This window comes from Palaemon carinicauda, chromosome 15 (genome assembly GCF_036898095.1).
Source record: "Palaemon carinicauda isolate YSFRI2023 chromosome 15, ASM3689809v2, whole genome shotgun sequence".
In the NCBI taxonomy this organism is placed as follows: Eukaryota; Metazoa; Arthropoda; class Malacostraca; order Decapoda; family Palaemonidae; genus Palaemon; species Palaemon carinicauda.
Genome location: NC_090739.1, coordinates 68,833,802 through 68,837,331, shown reverse-complemented (window position 1 = coordinate 68,837,331; position 3,530 = coordinate 68,833,802). Strand labels below are relative to the sequence as shown.

Genomic DNA, 3,530 nt, shown 5'->3' with positions numbered 1-3,530 from the left:
TCTGAACAAGCTCGTCGACTTACCTTACCATGAGAACGTCGATTTGAGGGAGAACTATGCCGAATTGTGTGAGACAATAAGGAAGTTTGAGAAATTATGGCTATATGATTATTTGTCTTCTCTTAGGGAAAGACACAGGAACGTCGAGTCTTCAAACATCTGTCCTTTAAACGTAAGAGATTTAGTTCTTATAGTTAATGAGAACAGTAAGAGATACAAGTACCCTTTAGGAATCATCAAGCAACTCTATGCAGGACCTGATGATGTTATAAGGACTGTCGAGATAAAAACAGCAAGCGGGAATTTTATGAGACCACTGAATCAGGTCATTCCACTTGAATGTAATGTGAAAGAGAGATCGTCAACAGATAACAAAGATGATGATGAAGGTGAGGCCCAGGACACAGGAGATGACACGGAGAATACCACGAAGGGTGACTTGAGAGAAGCCCCACCATTGCAGATGAAGCATGATCGTCGGCCTATGAGAAGAGCTGCTGCTAAGGCCGAAGAACGTATAAAGCAGTTGATTCGAGATGGAGCTTTGTAAAAACTTGATGAATGTGTTGTAAGATTCCTCCCTTTCTTTTGTGGGGGAGGGTGTAAGAAATCCTTCTCACGACAATTCAATATAACGTTTTTGTGTTTTCATTTGTATAACCATAATCTACCTCTAACCTTAAGGTTGTTAGTATTGCATGTTTTCGTATTTTGTAAAGATACGTTCATTCTTTTTGCATGTTATGATAAGAGTTAAAAGAACCACATCTAACTCGAGAATGACACTCTTACATTAATTTGTCTATTTGTGTGACTACTATGATTTTAGTATGTAGTGTTTGAAGTGCGATCAAGCAAAGTGAAATGGTTTTACACAACAGTAACGTTCAGATACAGTAATTGAATTCGTATGTTGTACTATGTGCCTTAGTAGTTAAGAACGTAATAATACCTTGATTAATGCCCCTCTATATCTTGATGAATGCCCCTCCCTACCTTGATTAATCCTCTCCATTAGAGGATTAGGAGAGTAGAACTTGTAAGTGTAATATCTTGTTTTGCCTTGCCCCAGAGTACCCATTAGGAGAGGTCAAGGGTCAGAAGACCGACAAGGATATATTGTTCGCACATTTAGATCACCCTTTTTACGCCCCTGCTTAGGCGTGTGTGCGTATGTATGTGCACTATATGGTTATGACGTTGATCATGATTGAATTTGCCACACACCACCAACCAGTTAATTGTATTTAAAGAATATGTTTGAAATTGCACACTGTGTCTTGAATTTATTTTTGACATCAATCTTTGAATTTACTAAAAGGTTTTTTGTGTTAATGTAAATCTTGTAAGCAGTCTTGCATCTATTGTAATTGTATAACCTGTCTCTTTTCCTCGTATAAAACACGAATGCACGACGAAAGAGACAGCTTTTACTCACGAGCCCCGGCTCAAACTTGAGCCGATCTGTTACTGGGTTGTCGTGGTGGTGGTTGTGTGTGTGTATAAGAACGTAAGTGGTGATTTACTCTTATTCTTTGGACTTGTCGTAATTTTGTTGAAGTGCCATTGACTTATAAACCCCTTGAGTTTGTCTTTGCATAATCACTCATTTATGTTCAACTTTTAGTTATTAAACTAAGTTTGACCACAAATTAACAAGTGCGTTTCGATATCCTTTATTGACTTATGTTATTGTTTTAATGTATAGCTGGTAATTAAGAATTGATCTGATACTTATTTGACATCTAGGTGTTCATATTAAGAAGTTTGTGCAACTTATAGAAAACGAGACTACAAACTGCGGTCCTCTAAGGTCGGAAAGTCTACCTGTGAGTACTCGCGAGAAAGAGAGAGAGAGAGAGAGAGAGAGAGAGAGAAAACAAACTTGTCTCGTTGTATTTTATTGAAACACTGCTCAGTAAATGAAAGGATTCAGTATACTCCTATTGTTTTGAGTTATATGACTGTAGTGCTTTTGAATATCAGTTACACTAATTAATAGTTTATTGGGGAGAGATATCTCCCGATATTCCTGAGAAGCCGTAAAGGGAGCAGTGGTATTTGTTACGAAAAGACATTTTTTTTAGCGGCTTTTTAGTCAGTAACAAAATAAGTTATACAGTCCACTTTCTCCATCATATTTTTCACCACAAGAAATTTAGAAACATCTAAAAGAAGTTAATATAAAAATGTGAATATATTTTGCAAAAACAAAAATCGTGAAAATACTACTCAAGACAAATGGATCTTTTAATGAAATTTCAATATTCCAGTTGGAGAAAAATCCTGATTCTCAATGACTGATCTGCTGTCAGGGTCAAGCAAGGGAAAAGCCCATATTTCAGATGTCGAAGGGGACCCTGCTCCTTCACTTCCTACTTTAATTGGGTAGTGTCACAGCCTCTGTACAATGGTCTTCCACAGTCTTGGGGTAGAGTTCTCTGGCTTGAGAGTACACTCGGACACACTATTCTATCTTATTTCTGTTTCTCTTGTTTTCTTTTTTTTTCTTTAGGTTTTTTATAATTTATTTATGAAGGATCTATTTTAATGTTGTTACTGTTTTTAAAATATTTTATTTTAATTAATTATTACTATTCATGTGGTTTATTTATTTCCTTGTTTCCTTTTCTGTCTGGGTTATTTTGCATGTTGGAGCCCTTGGGCTTATAATATCTTGTTTAATAATAATAATAATAATAATAATAATAATAATAATAATAATAATAATAATAATACTGTGAGCCAACTCTTTGCTTGATGAGAGAGTGTAGTTTGAATTTTATTGAATGTTCAATATTGGCTTTTGGAGGGCGGTACTCACAGCTTCAGCTATAACGAGTAGGTCATAGTTGCTTTCGCCGTGAACGATCTGGGTTTCGTCAATTAGTTCCTTCAGGAAGGATTTCCGGTCGTGAATGTACAGTATGCGTAATGTTGGTGTATGGCCCCTTGAATTCTATGGACCAACATACATCTTTGAGCGTCGTGGTAGTGTCTCCGATAAAATTTCTGTAACAATTACTTTTTGTAACACAAATACACATACATTTATTCAAAATTCATGTTCCATTTAAGCAACGAATACTATTAGCCTGAACCGGATAAAAAATAAGATGAAATATTTATGCAAAGCTCTTGGAAATCTTAATACTCGACATAAAAAAATAATTCAGTTCCATTACCAAGACAATCACTTAACTGAAAAGATAATTACACGGTATTATTACACAAATTACAATTATCGATTTTTATATCATTTACTGTTAAATAAGATCAAGAAAATTACGTCATATCAGTAATACTTTAGAAAAGTATTTCATAAATTACTCAACCATAAAAAATACAATTCAGATGTTACTACACAATCTAGCATTTTTAAACAAACAAAAATTTATATAAACCAAATCAGTTTCACGTACAGTTAGAATCAAAAGAACGCCGACACTCGGAGGAAATCTTTCGTCAGATGTCTCTAGTGTTCCCGAGACAAAACAGACAAGGTGTTGCTCTTCTTACTACTGCTATGA

The 3,530-nt window shown here is 35.2% G+C and overlaps 2 protein-coding genes across 2 annotated transcripts in view; one reads left to right on the top strand and one right to left on the bottom strand.

Moving 5' to 3' along the window:
• LOC137654005 (uncharacterized) overlaps positions 1 to 550 on the top strand; it is a 5,968-nt gene extending 5,418 nt beyond the window's left edge. The window contains exon 6 of the mRNA XM_068387639.1: positions 11 to 550. Coding sequence (XP_068243740.1) covers positions 11 to 550 — 540 coding nt within the window. The remainder of the gene's footprint in view (positions 1 to 10) is intronic.
• Positions 1 to 3,530, bottom strand: part of FucT6 (alpha-(1,6)-fucosyltransferase) — a 606,841-nt gene that overhangs the window by 287,051 nt on the left and 316,260 nt on the right. The gene's annotated exons all lie outside the window — the stretch shown is intronic.